Below are 26,830 nucleotides of genomic sequence, written 5' to 3'. Positions count from 1 at the left end.
GAAATCAAGTTGAAACTTTATTAACAGCTTAATAACCGTTCGATTTGCAACAAGAAAACCGGTTTAGATTTCTAAAAGTGATTCAACCAAGTGTACCGATTCGACCAAGTACGGATTAAACCGACCAAGTATATCAAGCACATTTAAATAGGACTCTAGAGCACACTTAGATAGACTATAGCAAAGCTAAAACAAAGAAACGACATTGTTCCTGACTCGTCTGTTTTGAACTCAGTGGTTCTTTGTTTGGTTAAGTTAAGGAGATTTCATGAGGCTAGAGCACATTTAGAGAGAGTTCTAGCTTCTGGTTATTGTTCCTAGTGATAGAAATCCAAAACAAATAGATTTGTACTCAAATGAGTTTCATAAAATAGAATTCTAAAGATGTAAAAATAGATAGCTCATGAAGAGTTTTATTGAATGCAAGAAACTAAATGAAAGATGAAAGCTTTAGATTGTCTTCAAGAGATTAAAACATAGATTGATTTATATTAAGATAAGAGGGGGAGAGTTTTTTTGAGACAACTCTCAAAGTTACATTCTAGTTCTCATAAGAGCTATACTTATACAAATCTATTTGCCTGGAAACCCTAAACATTTTGAGCTTTATTTTGGCATTTGAAACACTAATGGGCTTGAGTCTTGGATGCTCTAATACCTAGTAACAACGCTTGTAGCTTAGTAGTTGATGAGCTTTGTTATCAAGATAAGTATCTTGATTCTTGAGGCATATCTTTCTTGGAACAAGTCAAAGCGAGAGGCAGTAATTTATAGCTTTGGTGTTGCAAAAGATTGTTTAAGGGATTGTGCGCACATGGTCACTTGGATGAAGCTGTTGGGATGTTAGATATATAGTTTTTAAAACACACATAGCAATTGTATAAAGATAACTCTCTTTATTAATCTTTATAAATTCTCTTAAAACTACATTCAAAGTCTTTTGTATTTTTATTATCAAAGTCACAACTCAACTCGATTTTGATATTTATATGAATGTTAAGACTTATTTTACTAATAGTATTTCTAATGTAACTAGAAAACTTTCTTTTTCCTATTTCTAATACAAGTAGATAATTTCCTTCTATCTTTAACCGATTTGTTAAAAATGATTTGAACTGTAAGCTATTGAAACTTATCCAACAAGATATATACTTTCTGTGAGATAAAAAAAACATGCATCTGCTGGTTAATCTATACAAGTCTCTATGTTACTTTAGATTCTAGATTGGCAATGGAAGCCGTTAAAGTGGTTAAAGACATGGCTGCTCTTTTTTGGCCTCTTTCGATTACTCACACTTGGTTGATTTATATATTTGTGTGAAGAGAAGAAGTTGAGAGAGACTCATGCTTTGTTTGAAATGAATTCTAAAATTCACTCATAAATAGGATTTATGAAAATAGTAACTTGACTGATAAGTAAGCTCAAAATAGAAAAAGTAGGCTATGATATGGAAAATAGATGTTTTATCGATGATATCAAAGATGAACACAGAGGATGCAAGACATCAGTCGATTTTGAATGCTAATTAGAGTACAGTTTAGCAATTGAAAGAATCCCTCTTTCTTTTTGGTTATTCTTTCTTCTTTTATAGGTTTTCTTGGCGGATCGTAATGGTGATGTGATCTTCGGCGTGGGTTAAGTGCTTTTAGTGATGATTTCGTTTATGTTTTGGTTGACTCTGTTATGTTCGGCGTATTTGACTTCTTGAACCTGGAGTGGGTTTTAATCTTAGTCGGCCTATGTTCTTTCCTTGGATCTTGTTGGGGACTGTATTGGGCGTTATTGCTCTCGAATCAAGATCTCGGATCAGGTCTGGAAGTGGGTGAAAGCTAACTCCAACAGTTTGATGTTGTGGTCAGTGGAAGATCTTTGTTGAATTGTACTAAACCTGGTTTGTTGAAAATGCTTAACCAGAATCAGCAACTTTTTTTTGTCTTTTTAGTGTAATACAATATAGTGATACAATATAGTGATATATTGTAAAGTGCTTGTAAATGTGATGTAGAATAATAGTAAATTATATTTATCATTTTAAAATAAAAAATATCTAAACTATTAAGGCTGAAGTACAAAAAGAAATTAACCCTAAGAGTTGCACAAAATTATATACCCATGTCACTGCCACACAACAAATCAAATACTTTTTTTGTCTTAAATTTCGTTGACATGTTATTATTATTTCTAATTTTTATCAACAAAGAATATTCCAAAAATATTCCAAAGAATAAATAATGTATTTGTTTTCAAAAATATGAAAAAATATTTGAAATTTATACTTAACTTTAAAACAAAATATTTATATTACAATTTAATAATACTCACAAGTATAATTGAACCTTTACTAAATAAATTAACAATAAAAGATAAACACAATCTCATTGTTTATAAATGAAGGCTAATCACATTGAATAGACACAATAAAGTGAAACTTGAAAAACTTATTAATCTACAACACAATAAGTATAAACAATTAAATTTATCAAATTTTCAAAAGTTAAAATATAATAATTACGAAGAACAAACATCCGCACGGGCGGACAATCAAAAACTAGTATACCTTAAAAGATACTAGTACTGTAGTGACTAGTGAGTGTGAATTGTGTAAGATAGATTCCATTTGTAAAATCTAACAACTGCAAGCAGTTGGTTTGCCATTATTCAACAAAAAGTGGGAGGAAAACAGCTTTTCTTCACGTGAGTTTACTTTTATTTTATACTATTTTTAATAAAGCATAAATGTATCAATTGAATTTTTTTTTTGTCACTAAAAGGTTTCATTAAGGGTCAGAGCCCAAAAAACAAATAAAAGTCTTAGCCCATTGAGGGTGTCGTCACAACACGAAGGGCCGCTTTTGCTAGAGAATCAGAAAACAGAGTTTTGCGATCTTGAAAAAAACGAAAACGAAAGGGAGGTAAATCCAGTCGAGATTGATCGGATATCGGTGATGATTCCAATCAACTCTTTCCTCTGGATCTTGCCGTTGATTGCTCTGATGAGCGTTAGACTGTCTGAGAAGACGTTGAGTGTGGTGAAGCCTCGGTCCCTTGCCGAACCAAGTGCTGCCATGATTGCTAGAGCTTCTGTGATGAAAGGGGAGACGACGTACTCCTGCGTGATCGATTCTACTATTGTGGAGTCTATTGATGGCCCCGAGAAGTTCCAAGCTAGTCCCGCCAGTTTGTGGTTCTTGTTCCAAGCCGCGTCCGTTTTGCATGTGATGATGCTGTCCATCGGAGCGGTGTTCATAGCTCTGGGATGTCGATCCGTATCATTTCTGATGAGCTCTTGCTTTTATTCCCCTTGCCTTGTGCTTGATTCCATTCAAGGGCTGACGCAATTCCTTTGATTGTTGTTTCTTCAGGTGTAGATCTTCTGTTTTCGAAGACGAGCTTGTTGCGGGAGATCCAGATCGACCAGAATATCCAAGGCAGAACATCTCCCACAATCCCTGTCGGTGGCAAGCATACTGTTCCTCTGAATTTTATCAGAGCTTTCGTGAATTCTGTTTCTGCATCTACTTGAATCGATCTCGATGTATCCAAAGCAGAACATCTCGTGAATTTTATATAGTTTTCTATGTACATACATGTATATATTATATGTTAATTAAGATCAATATAATGTAAATTTCAAAAATATTAGTGGAAGATAATTGAATGAACTGAATTAGTAGTTATTAATTGCGAAGTAGTATTTTTTTCTTCTACAGTCACTGGACAGTTTTTAACGTATGAAAATGATGCATCTTTAATTGTTGGGACACAAAAGTATTAAATGTTTTGTTGGAATATATTTTTAAATCATTTTTCAATTTTTTTATCAGGAAACAGTTTATTTGGTACATATTGGTTCATGAATCTTAAACACGAACACACACATATATATATATATATTATACACACAATATCAAACAGAAATTTTCAATAAAAACGAAACTAGAAATATCTCAGTCTCTCTTACCATGAAGAGAAGCAAAGTGATTAATCAAAGCTAAAGCATTACTCGTTAAATGAGCAATAACCAAAATCCTTTCTCTAACAAAAACCTTAACCTTCCCATTCATGTCATCTCCTTCAAATCCGTCGGTGCACGTGTTCTCATCGGTCAGAGCCGCACTAACCCATGTCTGAATATCACTCATGTATACCTCATAGCTCGAGCCACTTAGCTGACCCATCTCACCAATTGATTTCCTAAGCTCATCCAACGTGTCACCTAACTCCTCGACGCAGTCTCTCATGGCCGAGACTTCTCTTGGCTTGAGCCGTCTACTACTCGAGAGACGCACCATCATTACTGATGTAGCTTTTGCCGAGGCTAATGTGATGTTGAGAGCCGCGTGAGCCATAAGCTTGGGGCTGGTTTGGATGAGACTGGCATGAGTTGAGAGTGAAGTGACACAGAGTCTTGGATATGTTGTGACTGTGCATGATGATTTTACGAACTCTGTGTTTGTTGCTGTTGTATGGACCGACTTGAGTGTGGTTATGGTTATGGCTACCGTTATGAGAAGAGACGTGAGGAAGTGATGAGTAGCTCTAAAAGATTCAGCCATCTCTTTAAAATATATGTTATGAGCTTTATGATAATGTTATGATATATGTGTTGCAGTCTTCTATGTAACTGAGGTTTTATATAGAGAAATTATATGATATTTGCAAAAAGATTATATTATTTAAACACAATTGTTTAATATGCAAGTGGGAATTTGGCTGCATGAATGAAGATATTTTGTTTTATAAAGGAAAATGAAAGAGAAAAAAAAAATCTGACCTGTGAAAGCAACATGCGGCTAAGACACTGATTGTGGAGTTTGTAGTTTTGAGACAAACATATTAAATTGTTTAATCAAAACATTAATCATATTTGGAACAAAGCATTAATCACATTTGGAATGATCTAGTAGGTCATTCCGCCATGGTATTCGTGGTCTCTTTCAGATTCAAATGGAGACGACACTTGATACTATGCAATGGTTCTGACTTCTCGTTTTAAATGATAAGGATACATTATTTAAGTGCAATGATGTATTCGAATATTTTTTTAACACAAGATTTCATTCACTCAAGGAAGGATACAAGCCAGGTGAGATATAAGGTGATGTATTTGAATTTAATAAGATATTTATATGAAATGTTTGTTACAACCTGTAATTGCAATATGAAACACAAATATATTTCTTTGATAAAAGCGATTAAAGGATTAAAAGATGTCGATCTTAGAAAGAAAAAAAGATGTCGATCTTGGAAACCAAACTGTGGACGTAATGCCCCAAACATTTAAGATTCTAATTGTCCTTGTAGTCGTAATTAAATAGTGCATGTGGCTATTGTCATCTTCAAGATTTCCATTTTGGCCACATCATTGTGTCTGATCCCAAGTATCAATGTTTATCCTAAATTTCATAGAAACAGAACCACGTGATCTGAAATATCAAGTTGTATTGTAGTGTCAAGTCATATATGTGTCTTTACAAAAGAATTAGTCAAGATTAACCAAAAATAAAAAAAATTAAATATTTGTGTTTGAGATTTTGCTTAGATAGGTTAATTGAATGTAATGAATGAATAATCGTATTGTAACTATCTTAGACCAACCACCATGTTTACGGTTTACCGATAAGAAAGTGCATCAAAAGTTGGAAAGGGTTTTCTGAGTGATTGTTTTCTCAGTGAAACATCCTGATTAATGATCAAGAAAATTAATTGGGCTTCGAAATAATGGGCTTCTTTAAAATAAGCCTATTGTCTATTATAACAGGAAAAGAGCTCATTTTAACGTGCGTCTCTTAATCTTCCTAATGCTATGTTCTGTGCCAATGTCGCCCTATTCACTTTTTTGTCCACATGTACCCCAATTACTTTTATATATATATATATATATATATATATATACTGAAGTTGGTTTTGGTATTTTCTTGTCATATAATATCTTTAAACATTTATCATAAATTATGAGAATAATTACAATTTACAAAATAACTATTTAACATGCAATTCTACTATATGAATTTTTTGTATTATTTTTGTTGACATTTGTATTTTGGAATTATGATAAATATTTCTGCTTCGACAACGCCATAAATTTTTTGTAAGTTTATCATTAATCTACAAAGTTGTGTTATCTAGAACTAAACCACTAAATCTCAAACGCTTAGACTAAAAACATTAATTAGTTCTTTGGTCAAAACTAATAGAATAAGAGGTTTCTATTAATTAATTTTTTTATGTTTTGTTAATTCATTTTGTTTCGATGAAACTTTTATACATACTACATCTGTTTTATTATAGATATACTGTTTTATTTTTTCATACAGTATTGAGGAAATTCATTAAATAATACATTTCATTAACACAACTCTATTTCCAATCAACAATCTGGCAGGAAATATAACTTGTATTCCGTTTAAAAATCTGCAATAAAAATATATAATGGTATCTTTACAAGAAAAATAAAACTAAATAGTGACAGTGAATTACTTATCAACGAGAGTAGTATGAAACTATAAATGAGTGTAAATGTCAGTTCTTTTAGAGTGGAGAAGGATAAGGACGAAATGGGGTGGTCATGTGGATAGAGGAAGGTTATGGGTAATTGGTCGTTCATGATTGATTGTTGTCTTGCTGTTTGTGACAATGCATGTATCAACGAACGGATCATTGTTTGTCAATATATATAGTGACTAGGGTCTAATAGTGATCCCCAGACTCCCAGACTCGAAACTGTTTTGCTTTATTAAATAACATTCTTAACGCTATGTCTAATCCGTAGAAGAAAGTCTTGAATGCACCTAGTTTGTACAAGCTTAACTAAAATCCATGACTTATAAAATGTAGATTTATAGTAATGTAAATCCTCAATCTAATGAGTAATGATTTTAAGCTTTGAGCATATATCTTGAGAACATAAGCATACATGTATATAGTAGGCCTTATATATCTACATCTATTTTGAAAATATTGTAAAAGGAAGATAAACATACGTTTGGTTGTATAGATGTAGAATGCACCCTAATTAACTAATGTATAATTTCCTTGTTTTAGTATCAGATGCCATCTTCTCGTGTGTATGTGCACTTTTGAATTGTTTACTTGCTAAGCATCCAAAAGGCGGAGAATCTCTATGTGTGTACACATGCTTAAGAAAAGACAAAAGCAAATTCCAAAATCAAAAAGAAATTTAAACGAAAAACATATCTTCATATTCACACTTACAAGAAAAATAAGTTTTTAAATAAAAAACTTCATACAAACAAAACACTCCAACACCAATCAAAAATCCTTCTAATCACTTATAAAGATAACTATTCTTCTTACTACTCTCACTCGTCTGAACCATCACAGAGGTGACTTTTGCTCTAAAGTACCCATTACCCAATAATATTATAAGGTTTAGATTAAGCTTCAATAATGGCTTCTCCTCGTGGAACCCTAACCCTAAACACATGCTCCTCTCCTGTGCACTTATCAACTTTCACCACCCAATGACTCTTTCTTACACGGTCATGGTGATGATGATGGTGATTGTTCTTGCTCATCATCATTTTCTGATTATAATTACCATTATCGTTGACCCTCGTCACAAGCAACCCTCCACCTATAGGTAAAAACTGTGTTTTCCTCCCATCGCTAAATATCCAAGACCCTCTCGAAAACGCGTTATAACCCACCACAACCGCCACACCGCTTCCACCTCTGGTTCTTGCGTTTTCTTCATGATGATTAACGATCTTTGTAACGATATCTTGGTGGTTCTCGAGGTTACAATCGACGAGGACGAAGTCAGCTTCTCCGAAATGATCATTAATTAAAGTCTCGTCGCTAGATTCTCCCACTACGAAATGTATCTGATGAATCTCTGATGGTTCCAACATTTTTTTGGATATGATCAGTTCTTCAATGCCACGTAAAACACATACCACTTGACCACGCGTTTGATTAGCGGCAGCGATCAAGGCAAGGAGTATGTCAGCGTTTGCTGCTCCGGTAAAAGCCACGGTGATCTTTCTGGCGTTGTTTCCGGCGGCTAGAGCCGATATAAATTCAGCCACGTTTGGTTCTTTTGTTCTTTGATCCTGCAAAATACACATATATGTCAAAATTTTGACATTAATTAAGAGAGAACTAGGTTAATATTAATTTTTTACACATCGATTAGTATCATAGTCTAAACAAATTCCAATTAAATTTGGCTTGAACAGATTTTATAATTAATTTGATTATATAAAAAGAAGTAATTTCTTACCGTTTTCAATGTACTAAGATAGGCTTTAGTAGCATTCTCAGCAGACCAAAAAGCCATTTTTCTTAGTTGATTTGAGAGTCCTAAAAATAAAAGTTGGATTTCTCTCAATCTATTGCTTAGAAAGTTTTCTAAGTTGTTGATGATGGTTTTGCCTTTAGGGGTGAGAGGTCTTTATTTATATATGGGGAGATTGGTGAATGGGATAAGATTCAAACAGGCTGGTCCAGTATTTTCTTTTGATATAAATATACATGGACGGAGAAGAGTTAACAAATTTGGTCAAGTTGTAATAGTATTCAACATGCGTATACAATATGGTATATCTTATACATGATATATTAAAAGGCAGATTGTCTCATTGTCGAGAAACTAATTAGCTACTGTCATTGTTGATGTTCCTTTTACTTGTGATCATTAAATGGAATTAGACTACGTTCAAAGGTTGTTTAGTGGCGTTTAATAATTAAATACCCACTTTAGCAATGTGCATCCCATTTCGTAATCGCAACTAGAAATAGTTTATCTGCAAAATATACGTGAAAGGAGGAAACCACATATAATACTACTAAATTACTAATGATTTCGAAAACTTTGTTTTTATATATGTTCCAAAAATGCATTATTTTAGGGTGATGATAGTTCTAAGTAAATTCATATGTTTACATGGAAAAAATATTGTTACTTAAACAAAGGCAACACAAGAACGCTCTAATAGCAATAACGGCTTAAATGCTAGTCATTCATCTGGATGTTCCAGCATGCTTACATGCATCTTTAGGAACAAAAACATTAATATTCATATAATATCGTTTAAATTTATATATTTTGATAATTTCAACGCGTATTTGTACCAAAATACAATTAATTTAACAAAAAAAATAGAAAGAAAAACAGAATTTGAGTTATAAGGATCAATGAGCTGTAGTGTCTAGTGCAGCAGAGGCAATGGAGATCTCAATGAGATAAAATATATAAAATAAAAGTTGTAAAATATAGTGTAACGAAGAAGTGAATTAAGATTGAACCACATTTTAGGGACATGAAGAACATGGGTCCATGTTTGTTCTGACAACAAGCCTACAGTTTTTCTTACAAGATTAGATTCTTGATTTCACAAAACTAATGAGGACGTACGGTTTAGATTAATTGATGTAGTATAATTAAGTTATTGATTATACAATCTAGTGACCGTCCTGATCTCTCGTACGGGTTTCCATGAAGCTTCACAAACACTTAATCTAATAATGCATTAATCATTGTGATAACCAAGACTGAGAATTTAATGTTAAGCCATAATTCTGGAACATGTATCTACTAGTATCATATAAACTAAATGGTTACAGTTCGTCTTGTCACAGCAAGTCAGCAACCATTCATAAACAAATTTTAGCGGAAAATTTATTCGATAAAAAGAATTTCATGTACTTCGAAATAGATATATTAAACTGGTGATTGCTACAAAAAAGGTCGTGAAGGGTGCGTTGAATGGAAAGACACAAGGAGCCATAGTGCCCATGCTGATTGATATGATTCATGAAAAATGTTAGAATAGTTAGTTTTCAAAAAAAAAGATATGTTAGAATAGTTTTGGGTTTACATGAGACATGTTCTTGCAATTGATGAGATATTTCAATGTATAACGTTTTATTCCACTTGAACTAGTTTCATGCATCCAGGCCCGGCCCTGTACTAAAGCTGGTAAAGCAATAGCTTTAGGCGCCACAGATAACATATACTTACAGGGCGCCAAATGTACGTAGAGTCACTTTGCCTTGGTGGTTTGACTGCTGTTGTTTTGTAGCAAGGTGATGAGTTCGACCCCTCCTCCCTTTAATATTTTTTTTGTTTTTCTTTTGGAAATTAGTAATAAAGATTTAGCCTCAACGATTTGGTTTCCTTTTCTAAACAAATTGAATTATTTTATTACAAAACTACATAGATGATATTTTATTAATAAATTGTTTATCTAGGTAAATTTTAATTATTCTAAAATAAAGTATTTTCTATTGGTTCTCCACTTCTCCCAGTCTCCAATGTATCACTTTTCTCTATTCCTTTGGTTTTGGTGTAATAAAGTATCATAAATTATGCTCTGATATTCTGTGAGACATTTCTGAAATGAAAATGGTGTTAATGTTAGGGTGATTTTATCATATGTATTGCTATAATATATAATTTATGTTTATTCATTTATAAAAAAATACTACTTAAATATAACTAAGAATCAATCAAATGGTCAATGGATAAAAACAAGCTGACTAAAACATGATTATTTAAAAATTTATCAATGATCCTGCAAGATTTTTTCATGTCTTATATTTTATTTTTGGAAACTAATTAAGTTTTAATGATATGTATGTTGATTATATATTAAAATACAGTAAAAATAGTTATAATCATGAGGCATATTTTTTTGATGCGCTTTAGGCGCCAAATCGATCCGGACCGGCACTGCATGCATCTGTCATTATTATTGCTTTACACCTTATCAAGATAAGGGTGTTGAAGATAAATTTTGGCCAGACCGAACTAGTCCAATGCCCGTAAAGATTTTGAACTGTTTCAAATGATCTAAAATTTCATATCAACTAAAATTATCTTCTTCTAGTTGCATTCGGACTACAATATTTGTTAATATAGCAAGAGCAGAGAATTAAAGTACAGAAAGTAAAAGATACAAGTTTCTCTTTTCGAATTCACTAGAACAATAAAGTCTTACACCAATCTTTTCTATTACAAGAATCTTTTAGGATTAGCCCAATCCTAAGCTAAAACTCACCCTAGAGTCTAGACTTCTGTTTATCAGAATCCTCCAAACCCGAGCTAAACTCCCCCTGAGTCTAGGTTTCAATCTTCCACTTCTCGGAAGTACTTCACCAACTACGTCAACACCTAACACAGAGCAGTGACACCAAATGCTTGATCACACAAGCAACACCAGAACGATCTCTCAACTATTTTTCTTTTTAGCAGAGACACCTTTCTCCATAGAGACACGTCCTCCTTATGTAGATAACCAGAACTTGCTCTACAAGTTCTTCCAAAAGCAACTTAAGCAACTTTCCATTTTCTCTTTAGGAAATTAACTCTCTTGCCTTTTCCTCTCCAAGTAATACCATTTATCTTTAATGTAAACTTTCTGATAAATATATTACTTTTTCTTCAAGCTTAACAAGCTCACGTACATCACAAAACACGAACTCCAACTCAGCTCATCTTCATGACACACACATGTACTACCTCCTGTAGTACTTCACGAACTGATACAGAATATACATCTTCAATCTCCCCCTTTTTGACTATGCATGTGAACTCATCACAACTGGACATAAGACCACGTCTTCAATCTCCCCCTATGAGTCACATCATTGTCAAAAACTAATATGAAGATCTATATCCTCCAAAGTAAGGAGGAAATCCCATTCCACCATCTCCATAGTGATCAAATCTCCTAGACCACGATTTCCTGAGCCCAAATCCTCCATGATTAGCTCCTTGAACAGATTTGAAATACTCACGTCGAATATGTCCTTGAACTCCACAAGAATAACATATAGGACCATGACTCCTCATACCATAAGCACCATAAGCTTGTACCATCTGATTTTTCTCCCTCAGCAACTTAAAACACCTTGGTCTAAGGTGCCCAATAATACCACAGTGATGACAAATAGGCCGCCACTTTTGTTGAGATGTACTCTTCAATCCAGAAACTCTCTCTAGAGCAGTTGCCGTAGCAGTTGCCATAGCAGTACGCGTAGCAGTCGCGTTCTTCACATCAGTTGCAGTCTTCTCTGCAGTCTTTCCATTAGATGTCTTCTCTGCAGACACCTTAACCTCTGGTCTTGTAGTAGACGTAGCTAAGACCTCAGTTTTTCCTGCTGATACAAAAATACCTTCAGTTTTAGAACATTCTCCTTGATATCCAAGGCCACATCGATCACTCTTTCCAATACTGAGCAGATGATCTAGCTGATTCGTCCCACCATTCAGCATCTTCAAACCCTTTTGAGTCTCCGCAAGTTGGGCACCAGCCTGTCGTGCTTCTTCTTCTTTCTCTGAGGCATACTTAAGTGCTTCAGCAACTTCATCTTCTAGCTTAGCTTTCTCCTTAGCAAACTGTGGATTAGCATCAACCTGCTTGAGCCAATTCTCATACAGCCTCTCATATTTCCCATCAAGATCAAAGTCTCCATCATCATCATTACTTACAGCATCATCATCACCTCCACATGAAGACCCTGACGTAGACGCTGACGCAGATCCCATCGCAGATTTTTTCTTAGAACCAGGAACAAAAGTTGTGAACGCCACCAAGTTCTTCAACTCCTCACCATCATCTGAATCATTATCAGATTTATCCTTGACGTCATCCTTCTTCTTTAGCTTCTGTAAATTCGCACATTCCTTGCGAACATGGCCAAATCCATTGCATTCATAGCATTTTACCCTTGATGATGATCTGCCTGAATCACTTCTTCTTGCATTCTTTATCCTCTCTTCTCTGCACTTCAAATAACCAGCAAAGTCTCTTGACAACAACACCATAGAATCATCCGAAGATGAACTCTTCAAAGCAATTCCATGTGGATCTTCTTTGCTTCTCATCTTTCCTCCATGTAATCTACTCAGCTCAAAAGCTTGAAGAATCCCAACAAATTCATCAAAAGGCATCTCATCCAGATTGTGAGCTTCTTCTACAGCAGAGATCTTTGACTCAAACTTGGAGGGCAACGATCTCTTCAGCTTCTTCACCAGCTTTTTGTCCTTGTACTGCTTTCCAAGTGCAAAACATTCATTGGAAATATCACATAACTTAGCACTAAACTGAGCACGGTTTCCTTTTCATCCATCCTCAGATTCTCAAATTGTGAAGCTAACATATCCAGTTTGGTACGCTTGACACTTGTAGTACCTTCAAACATATTCTCCAATGTCTTCCAAGCCTTCTGAGCTGAAGCATATTGAGAAATCAACTTGAAGTAACTCGCATCAATAGCATTGTAAATTGCAGTCTTGGCCTTAGAGTTGCAACTTGAAGCCTTCTTCTCTGCAACAGTCCACTTATCTCTTGGCTTAAGAACTTCAACCTTCTCATCATCAAGCATCACCGGAGGACTCCACCAGCTTCAATAGAACTCCAACAATCCTCATCAAGCCCACTGATAAAAGCTTGCATACGAACCTTCCAATATCCATAATTGGATGAATCAAGACGTGGGGGTTTTGTCATAGACGTTCCCTCTTGATATGCCGCCATCACAAACTCTGTCCTTCTTCCTGAACCAGTTTCTGTTCTCACTCTCCCAGATCACACACCAGTAACTTAGGTGACCCGCTCTGATACCACTTGTTAATGTAGCGAGAGCAGAGAATTAAAGTACAGAAAGTAAAAGACACAAGTTTCTCTTTTCGAATTCACTAGAACAAGAAAGTCTTACACCAATCTTTTCTATTACAAGAATCCTTTAGGATTAGCCCAATCCTAAGCTAAAACTCACCCTAGAGTCTAGACTTCTGTTTATCAGGATCCTCCAAACCCCGAGCTAAACTCCCCCTGAGTCTAGACTTCAATCTTCCACTTCTCGGAAGTACTTCACCAACTACGTCAACACCTAACGCAGAGCAGTGGCACCAAAGGCTTGATCACACAAGCAACACCAGAACGATCTCTCAACTGTTTTTTTTTAGCAGAGACACCTTTCTCCATAGAGGCACGTCTTTCTTATGTAGATAACTAGAACTTACTCCACAAGTTCTTCCAAAAACAACTTAAGCAACTTTCCATTTTCTGTTTAGGAAATAACTCTCTTGTCTTTTCTTCTCCAAATAATACCATTTATATATTAATTCTTCTTCAAGCTTAACAAGCCCACGTACATCACAAAACACGAACTCCAACTCAGCTCATCTTCATGACACACACATGTACTATCTCCTGTAGTACTTCACGAACTGATACATAATATACATCTTCAATATTTAACACTAAATAAACTATACAATATATCAAAAATTTAAATAAATATTTGAAATATGGTATTTGAAGTTGTGTGTTCGTATAATTGGAGCTCGATGCATGCACTGCAATAATTATGGATGATTTTTTAACAGAAAAAAACATTTAAAAACAGTAGACATAGACATGAATGCGCGGGATGACCAGTGCGACATATCTCAGAAAAGTTTCATGGATATTCCTATATACGAACCAAAATCGAATCACCAGAATATATATATATATATTGAAAATATAACAAAATCTTGAATGTTGTAATGTGAATGGCTGTAACCAATTTAAAGACTGGCTGGGATACAAAAACATGAATATAAAAAACACCAAACTAAGAAAATAATAAAACGAACGTGGGATCGGGATACCATTGAGGAGGAGACAACGATAGAGAATAGTCCGTGGCTAGAGATTCTGCTTCGACCATTCCATTTCCGGGAGACATCATCTTTTAATTTACTAGGATATTTTTAACTACCATGGGTGGCTCTTTGTCTTTTTATTTTATTTTTTATTAGGTGTTTTATCCGCACTTGCGGATTTAATAGTTTAAAAATTTTATACAGATATATTATATATTCAAAAAACTTTAGAATAAAATTATTATCATATTTTGAAATATTTAATAATTAAATACATATTAAATTTTATATTCAATTTTAAATAAAATATCTTTTATTAAGTAAAATAAACTTTAACTATTCATATATACATGTATTATATTTATTTTTAAAATATATGATGTATAATATTTTTAGATAATATAATATATATAGAATCTTTTAGATAATGATAATACCAAACTAATGAAGTTTGTTTTTAATTTATGGGTAATGATATGTTAACAAATATAACCTCATTATTTATTAAGAATAATAAAAAAATTCAACGCTCTGAATTTAAACGTAAGAGCGAAAAAATTATTATGCAAATAATAGTATAAATAATTTTGAATTTTCTACCATTTTTTTCAGAAATTATCACAATAAATGATTTTTGATTGCTCCTAAAAACAATTATGACAAAAGATAAATTATTGTATCTTATATATATACTAGATATGAGCCCGTTGCATTGCAACGGGTTTTGTTTGATGTTTAATTTAATAAAGAACATAAAATAATAATCATTTAATTATAATTTTATGATTGATTTGCATATGTTTTGTGAGATTTATTTTAAATATAAAAAATTATTTTCATACATAAGTTCAAATCAAACTTGTATTTTATAATCATGGTACATAGATGAGTTTTATAATTTATTTTTGTTTAATATTTTTTTCTTAAAAGTTGTTTGGTTCTTCAAATTTGATAATTAATATGATGGCGACACATGACGACTTGTGCTAATATATCTCATAATTAAAAGTATATATACTAAGTTAATAACCAAAACAAATTTTGTTAAAAATTAATTATTTAGTAATTTTCTATTTTTAAAATAATAACTAAAAGATAACTGCAAAAGATTATTTGATAGTAACTTTTTTACAATATTGTGCTATGTGTTTAAATATGTAATGATTAAAAATATAAGTACCAAGAAAATAAAAAAATGAAGTTTGAAACAACTAATTTTAAAAACTATTTAATGTTAAAAACAATTTTAAAATTATTTAATAGTTTGTAGAAATTTTCCTTTTTCAATTAACAAAAAACAGATTTTAAAAATAATTTATTTAATACTAATTTTCTTTTTCTAAAATCTTAATGAAATCTTATTATAAAAGACTATATTGTACTTAGTTCTTCAAAGGTATAGTTAACATAATTGTGACACATGACAATTATATATTTAAAATGAGATATGCATTAAATTATCTCATATATATATATATACTAAGATAACAAAAACAATTTTTGTTAATGATAAATCATAAATATTAGTTAATAGTATTTTTCCATTTTTTAAATTTTCAAAAAAATATAATTTTCAACAAAATAAAAAATATTTCAAATTATTAAATATCATATTTAAATTGAATATTTATTTAGTAGTAATTTATAAGATAAATTTCATTTTAAAAATCTTTAAGAAAAATATTTTTAAAATAGTTCTTTAATAATATTTTAAATTTTTAATTAAAATATTATATTCTATTTACTATAGATTTTTTTGAATACACATTTTATTCTAAATTTTGTTAAAATAGTGTCATTTGCAATTATATTTTTCTCTATCTTTTTTTCTTCCATTATTTTCATCTCTTTCGAACATGTTTTTTCTAATACATGTTACTAACATATAACTATTAAATATTAACTTTTAAGAAACAATTACTATAACCAACTTTTTAATGATATTTTGTATTTTGTAATTATCTTAAACCCATGTTTCAAAAATAATACTTTATTAATAATTATTTATATAGAAATATATTTTTTTCAGTTTTATTTTACGACTTTAAGAAAAAACAAACTATTTAAATTCTCTTGGTTTAAGTTTTAAAAAAAAATTATTTAACACATATGATAATCTTAAATAAATATTACCATGTGTCATGATTATGCTTATTTTGGGTACCAAATTTATATAACAAAAAGCTCATCTATTAATTATTTGTGTTACTAAGAAAATTCTTCGTATTAATCCAATGTTTACTGATTTTTAATTATCTTAAATCCATATATTTTATTCGACCTTGAAAATAAGGTTCTTCAAAAATGAACAATATAATTAAGATAAATTTATAGGTTTTTTATAAATTTTTAACCCAATACTTTTTTGTTTAACTTATACGATTTTCTACTGTTCTCTTTGATTTAATATTTTGTTAACATGAAAAATACTATCAAATATTTATAAGAAAAAATCTTTTAATTTGTAACGAAATTATTGTACAATATTTTTGTATCTTATAATTATCCTAAACTCATGTTTGAAAAAAAAGAAATACTATAAATAAATATTATTTATATTGGAATATTTGTTTCTTTACAGTATTTTTGTTTTAAGACTTTTTTAAGAAAGGAAACTAAGTTTTAAAATTATTTTGGCTTAATTTTTGAAAAAATAAAATTGTTATTTAACACATGTTATATCAAAATATATATAGTTGCCATGTGTTGTGATCTTTAAAACTTTGAAGAAATCAAACTTTATATAATAAGTTTATAAGAAAAAATATTTTTAAAATATTTTAATATGTAACAAAATTATCTTACAACATTTTCTGTATCTTATAATTATTTGAAACCAACTTAAAAAACGATATTATTAAATAATATTAATTTGGAATATTTGTTTTTTTACGATTTTTTATTTAAGACTTTTCGAAAAAAGGAAAACTAACTTTTAAAATTCTTTTGGCTTATTTCTTTAAAAAAAAATTTTTATTTAACACATGTCACAATCTTAAATATATAATTGACATGTGTCGCGATCTTATTAATTACTAATTTGAAATATTTGTTTCCTTACAATTTTTTATTTAAGACTTTTTGAAAAAAAAAGAAAACTAACTTTTAAAATTCTTTTGGTTTATGTTTTTATAAAGAAAATTATTATTTAACACATGTCACAATCATAAATATATAATTGATATGTGTCACGATCTTATTAATTACTAACTCTGAAGAACCAAATTTGTTTAAGACTTTAAAAAAAAGGAAACTAAGTTTAAGACTTTTTGGCTTAATTTTTTTTAAAAGGAAAATTGTTACTTAACACATGTTATATCTAAATATATAATTGTCATGTGTCGTGATCTTAAAATTAATATTTATTTTTTATAATTCTCTTTCCTTAGTATCTTAAAAAAATATTTTTTAAAAAAGAAAAAAATTACTTTCAAATAGCACTTTACCATTTTATTTATTTAGAATGAAAAAAATTACAATCAAATATTTCAATAAAATATAATTGTAAAAGATAACGTAATAGTAATTTTCCTTTTTTAAAATACTCTAGAAAATAGTAATTTTCTTTTTCTAAAATCCTAAAAAGTCTTAAAATACTATTTTTGTAATGAAAATTTCCTTGTAAAAATTTCTTTTAAATTCCAAAGAAAAGATAATTATATTATATTTTTGACACATGTCCTAATCTTAAATATTTATTTACACATGTCGCAATCATGTTAATTAGTAACTTTAAAGAACCAAGCTTTATATAAGATATATTATATTTTTGACACATGTCATAATCTTAAATATTTATTGACACATGTCGCAATCATGTTAATTAGTAACTTTGAAGAACCAAGCTTTATATAATAAGATATATTAAGGGTTTAAAATTACTAACCCAAATATAATATAAACATATATGTAAAATTTTAATATTACTAAATTATGTAATACTTAGAATTACTAAATTATAGTGTATAAGTTTGGTATTATATTTTTAGCATAACTAAACCTATAACTATGGAGAGCATGACAAATAAATAAATTCATTTTTCAAATAATAATATAGATAGATAGATTATTTTATATCTTAATTTTTAAATTCTTTTAACTATATAATAAATTCACAAATAATTATAGATATAGATAATTTTATATATCTTATTTTTAACTTTTATAACAGAAATAATTATTTTAAGATAATAACACAGCATACAAGAATTATCTTATTTAAAAATAATAACCTGATTAATATAAATTCTTTTTGTTTAATCATTTTATAATTACTAATTAAATATCATGATAAGTTATTGTTTTATGATTTTTAAGCTTTTTTTACAGAATATCAAATTATTTATACATGAAATTATTTATTTTTATGGTTATTTTCTTGAAAGCTTTCATATATATATATATAGTAGAAAATATTTTCAACTATATATTTTTGCAACTAATTTTATTTATGATTAAAAGATATTTTCTTAGATGATAATATATATAGAAATAATTGTTTAATATTTATTAAAGATATTCTTGAATAATAACAAAATATGTATATGCTTTTTTTAAAAAAAATAATTATTATATCAGTTTTAATGGGTTATCTGATTTCATAAGCTTAAATTCGTTTTTATGTTTGAGTTTTATTATATTAAATCATAATTACTAAATATTTTATAATTACTCATTAATATATGTGTCACTAAATAACAAACTATGATAATAAATTATTATTTTATTTTGTTTGAAAATTCTTACATATTAATTATAATTTTTAAAATTTCTTTGTGGACATATTTATTATATAGAAATAAATATTAAAAATCACTTAATATTCTTTTTAAAATAATAAATTAAGAATTTTATTTTATTAATATTTAGTTATATACTTTATGATTTTAAATTTATATTTTAAAAAATTCAGATAACAACACATATATGAATTAGATTTATATTTTAAAATATTTTTAGATTTTGGATAAATCTTACTATTATTAATTTTAATCAATTATCTAATCAAAATTTTTTTTTAGCATAATTATATATTTTATTCATTAAAGGTAGTATCGATATTAACCGCTCTAATTTTTAATGTGAGAGCTCTGTTGCGAAAAATCATTTGCAAATAATAGTATAGATACTACGTGAACTTAAAAATTAAAATAACTCAAAATTATTTAATTAAGCCTAACAATATTTTGTTTTTATCACAGCTTTTATAATTTCTAAAACCCACAAAACTTAAGGAAATGCTTTACAAGCATTGTAAAATCTTTTAGAAATAAGTTTGAACGTCCTTGTACACACAACCAAACTTTCTTTTATTCTTTTAGTATATTATAAGAATTTTTAATATAATTATTTATAGAACATAAAACATTAGAACCACAATTTAGTGAATATAATTCTTTTTTTGAATGGACGTTAAATTAATTCAAACAAAAGAAAAGATTTTTACAATAAAGCTGCTATTGTTTGTAGAAGCTAAAAACTTTCGATTACATAAATTTGTATTATCTAAAAGAGAACTATGTTGTCATAGTCTTCCGATAGATTGAATCCTCCCTTGTTTTCAAGCTTGAAATACAATTTTTTACCTGCTTGTCAATGAGTTTAAGGGTTTACCAAACTTACTATCATTCCATTCCTTCCAAATATTCTAAATAGCATATAATTCTAAAATATTTTGGGCCATTACTAAGGGGATCCATTAATTAAACCTCATAGATTCTGAAATGTTTGGGCCTTGATATTATTATTATTATAAATCTCACAGTTGGGCCACTGATAATATAAGAGGACCAAAAACAAAAACTATGCATCTGACTGTTCACCTCAGAGATCAAACAAAGTAGTTTCAATTTTGACTCTCCATCATTCTCTGTTTAATCCCATCAACAAAAGCCCTGCTATGTCTATTATCTTGCTCTGTGCCTTTTATCATATTATCATACTCGATTCATTTCGCTAACCATGGCTACTTCTTTCGGACCCAACTTGTTCATTACATCACCGGAAGCTGAACAAGGATGCCAAGACACCGTTGGAATTTTTGTACATTTTGGGTGTTTATTTTGTCTGAAACAAAAATAATGTAGAATTTGAGATCACTTAGAACCATGTTATATGCAAAATAGTAAAATTTAAATCTCAATAACCACAACCATAAAAACAAAGAAGAAACAAATGCATCACAGTTAAAACAACCCTCTAAAGAAAGCAAAGAAAAGAAAAGAATAGCTGAAACATTTTTGACCTTAAAGGTCTGTTAGTTACTTTCTAGACAAGAAAGTCTTAGAATTGCTCAACCACTATTAGATAGGCTCCTAGTATCGCCGGAATCATCATTCCCACCATTTTCATAGTCATCTTCTTCTTTACTAGTAGTACCAGTGTTCATATTCCCGTATCCATGATAGGTCGTTGTGATATTGTTCATAACTGAATTGTCGTTCTGGAAAGAAGGCGGCATTTGAGACAACGGTCTCATTGTATCACCACCAACACCGTAGGTTTGTTGTTTTGGCTCCTCTACGGTGGCAACCGCAGATGGAGTAGAATTCACAGTGGTGATGGTGAAAGCAGGAGGTTGTTGTTGTGGCGGAGGAGGAGAAGGCTCCATGATTCGACGTTTCTTCTTATGTGTTTGTTCTGCTTGATGCATCACAATGAAACTTCCCATTATCACCTGTCCAAAAATTATAAGACTTATGGCTCTTTTTATACTCGGAATTACTAAATATGTTTTTTTACTTGTTAGATAAGCAAGATTGTCTAACCTGGACAGGACTGGCTGCTATGAGCATACCAGCAAGGCCGCCACCGACGATTTTGCCATTTGGTCCGGCTAAAGAAATGCTCATACCACCGGACCGACCCTTAGTTCCTCCGTTTTCAGTAGGTATAAAGGAACCCGATAGAGAAAGTATCTCAAATCGACCCTAAGACAAGAGAACAAAATTATTCAAGAACCAAGAATATATAGTGAAATTTGATTCCATGTTAATTAGGTTACCTCATATGTAAGAGTGCCTCCTGAAGTGGTAGGTTGACGAAGTGTGACATTAGAGATGGTACCAGTAGCAGAAAGAATGCATATAGCTCGAGATCCTTGTGAATACGGCATTACTTTCATTATTACATCCTGATGACAAGAAAACAAAATATTTTCAAAACAGTGACACACAAAATCCATTATCAAAGAAAAATCATGTTTTATGTAATTTATTACCTCACCAGCATTGACAGTAAACTGATGTGTTATAAAATTAGCACCCACATAGCATGAGAGTCCAGGAGGAGTTGGAGCTGCTAATAGATAAAACAGAGTTTTGATGCTAATGACTTTAACTAATCAGGTAATTAACAAACTCTAATACTCAACCAGCCAACTTGATCATCCTTGTCTATAACTATCCATAACAATCAGTGGTTGCACAATAATAAAAACAGGTTTAACCAAGCTGATTAGAAACCTTTAAGATCTATGCTAACAACTTAACAATTAACACGACTAGACACTCTTTATCTCCTAAAGATGAATAGACAACAAGAGATTATTCTCTCTTTGTTTTAAATCCTTCTTGTATTTTTATTTTATTTTGTTCAATCAGCATCATAGATTCTATTTCTCTGACTTCTAACTGGTCTGTTTGTACCTTCTTCAGACAAAAGGGTACCCAGTTATGTGTTTGTCCCACTTCCCAACATCTCAAAAAACCCACATAAAATCACATCAACAGATAACTCAAAATTCCATATCAGATCACTAAAACCAATGCAACGATCAAAACACACACACAAAGAGATTGCAAAGTGTACCTGGGCTGCTTTCATACTCAAACATGCTAGATCTCTTCATGAATTCAACAGGTTGCTGCTGAGCTTTTCCTCGTTTCCAATGAGAATGATGAAGATGATGATAATCTTCATAGAATGGAATTGAAGATGAGATTGGTGTCGGAGACAGAGTTGGTCTCGAAGCCCTAGGGTTCAGACTACCATTTGGAGCGTATTTCCTCGGCCGTCCTCTCTTCCTCTTTGTCAGATCTGTCCCTGCGCTAGAGATTGATGGCGGCGGCGCTGCAGCGGCTGAGCCAGGAGTCACAGTGGTGGTTGGAGACGGAGGGAGAGGAGATACCACCGTCGTGGGTCCCACGGATGGAAGAAAGCTAGGGTTTTGTTGAAACTCTGTTCTTGATGCCAAAGTTTCATCTCCCTTAACTGTGATGACCCCACTTGGACTCATTACACCTTTCTCCTCCATTTTTCAAGTCCCAAATTACCAAAACAGCAGAATAATTTTGCCCTTGAATGCTAAATTCAAGAAAGATGAAGAGAAAGAAACTTTAGAGAGATAGAGGAAGAAGAAAACATTTCTTTTATTTTTTCCTTTGCTTTTCAGACAAAATTAACTAGATATAAAGATGGATGAAATAGTTCAAAGGGATCAAAGATCAAACCAGTAGAAAAAAATTGGTTACAGTTTTTAGATTTGGTTTCTTACCTTTCTAACAGTTATGGAGCTGAAACTAACAGTGAAGCAGAAAAATGCAAAAGTTTTGCTCAGTGGTGATTAATCTCTCAATCTCACCGGAAATTAGCAAAGTAAAAATATCACAGAAATTAGATGCAATATCCCCCAAAATTTTCACAAGAGAAAGAAGATAATATACGACTGCATTTTTGCAAAGAATAATAAGGAAGTAAATAAATAAAATGGAAATCTGAAGGAGAAAGAAATAATAGTATATATTAAAAATATCATGTTAAAGATTTAATTATTTTAATATCGATATAATTAGTACCAAAATCAAACTATTAATTTTGGTTTAGAGAAAGATTCACGTCCGTCTTGAAAAATTAATGTGTCTAATTAAATAAAACCAAACTGCAAAAAAAAAGTTAAAAGTGAAATTTCAATATCACGTTCTGACAATATCCTTTGTAATCACTTTTAGTAACGTTGACCAAAGAAAATTGGTTTGAAAATCTACTAAGACCAATTAATTTTCAAGATAAGCAAAATCTTTTGATTCACTTGCGCAAAGTTTATAGATGGAATTCAAGGATTTTGTTTTACCAAGTACTTGGAAATAGTTCTTAAAAAGGTAATTTGGATAAAGAATGAACACTGATTTTTGCAGCAAGTACATTTTGTCAGTCAAAGTCAAATCTACTTTCCGCAACACAATCAGTAGTGTCTGTACACACTTAGATCTGAGACATGACATAATACAAATGAAATGATCAAATAATCATTCAGATTCTTTCATTGTCAGACTCTCTTAATGACTTAGCAAGTCTTTAAGCATACCAAAGGGTTTAACAAAAGCGATGACTTATCTTAATAACATCTGCTTAGAAAAAGTGATGACTTAGTTTCCGGACAACTCTCTCTTTCTAATCTCTTTTGCTTATATGGTGTTGTTATGAGAACAGAGTTGAGGTGTTTTTAACGTTCTACAAATCAAAATAAACACCACTGAAAGAAGAAGAAGAACATTCACTCCTAGAGATTCTTTTTAGCTGAATAAAATTGAACTAAAAAGGCTACTTTGAAGTTGTTGCTCCATATTTTTTCAGCTATGGCGTGATTGAGATGTAAAAGATTTTGCTGAATGAGGAGAATCACATCGAGGAGTTTGAGGAGATGATCCAAATCTCTTGTTAGTTGATACTTTAAGACTCTTTTTTGCGCTTTGATGCTTAGTAGGAGTTCCTTTGTCTTGTTCGGGTGTAACTTGACCTTGAAGTTTCTTCAGATCCTATAAACAACCAAAACCCAACAAGCATTACTTTTGGTGATTCTTAGAAGTGTACTGATGCAAAAGAGTGTTAGCTAAATACTCTTCTCCTGCGACGTTCTTGTTCTTTCTCTTCTCTGAGCTCTGTATACTCTTCTAGCATTGCAAGTAGACGATTCTGAATGAAAGAAAATCAGACAAAAATATATATCACATGTGCTATTATGAGAGGAAGAGAAACTTTGTGTGATGGAAGAAGATAACTCATACACCATCAAATATAAACTCAGATTCTTTCTCTGATTCCCAAATTGTAATCTTGGAAACTAATGCTTCAACCATAGCTAAGAAGGATCAAAGAAGTTTTCAGTTAGTTAAAGAGTCACAAAGAAAACTTTCTTGGTATCATCTTTTATATGAAACCTGGAAGTTTATTAACGAGTGCTCTAGCTTTCTCTGCACGTTTGAGGATTAAGTGAGATCCTTTTCCAGCATTGTACCGCTTTTCATCCTATACAAAATAATAAAATCCATAAATAACCACAAAATGTGAAAGACCCATGGATGGTTATAAAAGAGACAAACCTGATTATACTCTTCAAGCCAAGTCTCTTCCTCACAAGCGTTCAACCATTTTTCAGTCTTTTCAAGAATCTCTTTTCTGCTTAAGGCTTCCTCTTTCACTTTCCCAGCTCGATACTCGATATGTTCTAGTATATTTTCAGGGTTCACTTCTCCTGATTCAATGGCTTTAATTACATTCTCCAGGGCGATATCTTGTTCTTCAAGAACAATGTGTGTTCTTCTACATATCTCTTCAAGCTCTGACCTCTTTTTTACAACAAGTTCTTTAATTTTGCTCCATTTTAACTCTTCTAACCTACATAGCTCGGCTTTAACCTTTTAAAGCATTAAACAATCAATCAGCAAAAAATATATTTAGAAAGATTAGAAAATAGTTAAAGCTAATGTGAAATGTACCTACCTCTTCAAGCAAATCTGTGGAAAGGCTATTAGGTTTGGTTATTTCAGAAACTGTAGCAGCTATATTACATGAAACATTTATGAAATTTTGTTGTTCTTCTGCTGGTGTATCCATTAAGTTCCAAAACTCAAGCATTGTGGTCACAAGATCTTGAAGCTGCAATCAATAAAATGGATTATATGTAAGAAGAACAAAGAGCAAAGTTGTAAGATACTAAAAAAAGTTTTTGTAAACATTAAACTGACTTCTTGCATTCTTTGTATCTTTGTCTCATGCCATTGGTTTACTGATGAAGCTAACTTGTCAAGTGTTGTAGTACTTATACTTCTTGACCCTTCAGATTCTACTAAACTTGGGTGAATCTTGGTAACAGTTTCTCGAAAATTCAAACCAAGAACCGAACAAAGAGATTCCAGAGTTCTTAAATGATCTTGAATCTGTTTCATCCGGTTCCTCTGATGAGACAAAAACACCTCAAAATATTAATCTCTTGATCAAGAAATCAAATGAAAATTAAAAGCAATGAAGTTTAGGAAACCTTCTGTTCTTGAAGTGTGTAAAGCTCTCTATGCAACTCTTCAAGCTTTCTAAGAGATAAATCGGATTCATCAACCGAAAAATCAGATGAACAAGTCTCATCAGTTTCACCATCAATCTCATCTCTTACACATTTGATATCTTCAATTACTTGAATAAACTGATTCTTCCTCTCTGTTTTTCTCTTTTCCATATCTTCAAGTTTCAGAAGAATCTTTCCTAACTCTTCTTTCAAACTTCTTCCACATTGATCAGGTTGTTGTTGTCTTCCAAGACCTGATGGCTCTTCCATTGCAGAACATATAGCAATAACTCTTGCTTCTGACTCAACAATGTCTTGTTTTAGCCGATTCCTCTCTTCTTTAACCTTTTGGAGTTTACCAATATAGATGTTTCTGCATTCGTCTTCAATCTCATTCAAAATCTTCTCTCTTTCTGTTTCGGTTTCTCCAACCTCGTTCCATATAATCTGTATTAGAAACAGAATCACATCAAAATATTTGAAACGTTTCTATATTTAAAAAGAAGAGGAAAAAACTTATTTTCTTGGAGCTGAAGCAACAACAAACCTCGAGTTCTTTCAGAAGAGATGCAGAAAACGATTCGATTTGAGTTTTGGACATTATTATCTCCACACACTGCAGAAAATATATATTACAAACAAAACCAAATACTCTCAAAGTTTTTTCTCATTCGCTATATTACTCAAATCATATGAAGATAATCTTTTTTCTCAAATGATAACAAATTCTGGAAGTTTCGTTTATGTCAAAACGTATTAGCAAATGTTAGTGCAAGAATCATTTCTGTATGCTCTGAAATGGGAAACCTTAATTTCAGAGTTTTTTTTTTTTTAAAGTCCAGACTTTACCTGGATTAAACGTGCAGCAAAAATATCGGAGACGATGTTTAAAGGCAATTGAGAGAGTTCTTAAAAGACAACCGAAGATCGT

At 31.1% G+C, this 26,830-nt stretch overlaps 4 protein-coding genes across 5 annotated transcripts; all 4 read right to left on the bottom strand.

Annotated features, from left to right (window-relative positions):
* Window positions 1–3,855: 3,855 nt before the first annotated feature.
* On the bottom strand, window positions 3,856–4,624 carry LOC130500708 (21 kDa protein-like). Its single transcript, XM_056995665.1, has one exon. The coding sequence runs from the start codon at window positions 4,555–4,557 to the stop codon at window positions 3,949–3,951; it is 609 nt and encodes a 202-aa protein (XP_056851645.1). The 5' UTR covers window positions 4,558–4,624; the 3' UTR covers window positions 3,856–3,948.
* A 2,561-nt stretch (window positions 4,625–7,185) lies between these two features.
* On the bottom strand, window positions 7,186–8,389 carry LOC108826725 (uncharacterized). The gene is made up of 2 exons (XM_018600099.2): window positions 8,247–8,389; window positions 7,186–8,076 (listed from the first exon to the last, which is right to left on the bottom strand). The coding sequence occupies exons 1-2, from the start codon at window positions 8,301–8,303 to the stop codon at window positions 7,399–7,401; spliced, it is 735 nt and encodes a 244-aa protein (XP_018455601.2). The 5' UTR covers window positions 8,304–8,389; the 3' UTR covers window positions 7,186–7,398.
* A 12,327-nt stretch (window positions 8,390–20,716) lies between these two features.
* LOC130500709 (AT-hook motif nuclear-localized protein 6-like) lies at window positions 20,717–23,307 on the bottom strand. 2 transcript variants are annotated; one of them, XM_056995666.1, is made up of 6 exons: window positions 23,116–23,307; window positions 22,431–22,925; window positions 21,841–21,920; window positions 21,625–21,753; window positions 21,389–21,550; window positions 20,717–21,297 (listed from the first exon to the last, which is right to left on the bottom strand). In XM_056995666.1, the coding sequence occupies exons 2-6, from the start codon at window positions 22,873–22,875 to the stop codon at window positions 20,914–20,916; spliced, it is 1,200 nt and encodes a 399-aa protein (XP_056851646.1). In that variant the 5' UTR covers window positions 22,876–22,925; window positions 23,116–23,307; the 3' UTR covers window positions 20,717–20,913. The 2 variants fall into 2 exon arrangements, with proteins under 2 accessions (XP_056851646.1, XP_056851647.1); XM_056995667.1 differs by having other exon boundaries at window positions 21,841–21,917; window positions 23,116–23,306.
* An 883-nt stretch (window positions 23,308–24,190) lies between these two features.
* Window positions 24,191–26,500, bottom strand: LOC130500710 (65-kDa microtubule-associated protein 9-like). Its single transcript, XM_056995668.1, has 9 exons — window positions 26,447–26,500; window positions 25,879–26,346; window positions 25,586–25,795; window positions 25,341–25,496; window positions 24,941–25,255; window positions 24,779–24,866; window positions 24,626–24,699; window positions 24,459–24,533; window positions 24,191–24,376 (listed from the first exon to the last, which is right to left on the bottom strand). Exons 1-9 carry the CDS (start codon window positions 26,498–26,500, stop codon window positions 24,191–24,193), a joined length of 1,626 nt encoding a protein of 541 aa, XP_056851648.1.
* Window positions 26,501–26,830: the final 330 nt, after the last annotated feature.

This window comes from Raphanus sativus, unplaced genomic scaffold, assembly GCF_000801105.2.
Source record: "Raphanus sativus cultivar WK10039 unplaced genomic scaffold, ASM80110v3 Scaffold0017, whole genome shotgun sequence".
NCBI lineage: Eukaryota > Viridiplantae > Streptophyta > Magnoliopsida > Brassicales > Brassicaceae > Raphanus > Raphanus sativus.
This window is presented reverse-complemented; position numbering and strand designations above follow the sequence as displayed.